Here is a 558-nt window from a genome sequence, read left to right as displayed (position 1 = left end):
CTGCTGCTGCTGCTGCTGCTGCGCGGCTCCACGCTAAGATGCTCCAAATAAGGAGGCATCGGTCGACGGGTGTGGCTCGCTGCAGCTGCCAGGAAACCTTTAGCTGTCCCAAATATGCTGCCTGCTGCAGTTGCTGCTGCTGCTGCTGCTGCTGCTGCTGTTGCTGTTGCTGCTGCAGTTGCTGCTGCTGCTGCTTCTGCTGGTGCAGGTCCTTTGGAAGCGGACCCCAGAGAGTGGCATTATGTTGCGGCAGCAGCAAATGGTTGGCGGCAGCGTGAAATAATCGATCGAACACTTGCTGCTGCTGCTGCTGCTGCTTCTGCTGCTGCTGCTGTTGCTGCTGCTGCTTGTAAATACGAGGCGCTGTAGCAGCAATGGCCCACAGCAGCGCCGCCAGGTCTGTTGGCGGTATGGCTGAAATATGCGGTGTACAGGCAGCAGCTGCAGCGCGCAGCACTTGGTTTGCTGCAGCAAGAAGTGCTCCGTTGCTGCTGCTCTCAGCAGCAGCAGCAGCTGCTGCTGCAGCAGCAGCAGCAGCAGCACCTGCTGCGGGGTTTG

The 558-nt window shown here is 59.5% G+C and overlaps 1 protein-coding gene across 1 annotated transcript in view; it reads right to left on the bottom strand.

The window, feature by feature from the left end:
- EMH_0016400 (uncharacterized protein) overlaps positions 1 to 558 on the bottom strand; it is a gene marked incomplete at both ends in the record, with an annotated part of 11,497 nt that overhangs the window by 8,139 nt on the left and 2,800 nt on the right. Inside the window, 2 exons of the mRNA XM_013500634.1 lie at positions 3 to 41; positions 98 to 558. Coding sequence (XP_013356088.1) covers positions 3 to 41; positions 98 to 558 — 500 coding nt within the window. The remainder of the gene's footprint in view (positions 1 to 2; positions 42 to 97) is intronic.

Source organism: Eimeria mitis, genomic scaffold, assembly GCF_000499745.2.
Source record: "Eimeria mitis Houghton genomic scaffold, Emh_scaff566, whole genome shotgun sequence".
Lineage (NCBI taxonomy): Eukaryota > Apicomplexa > Conoidasida > Eucoccidiorida > Eimeriidae > Eimeria > Eimeria mitis.
The sequence above is the reverse complement of the archived record's forward strand: the minus strand, read 5'-3'. Positions and strand labels throughout refer to the sequence as shown.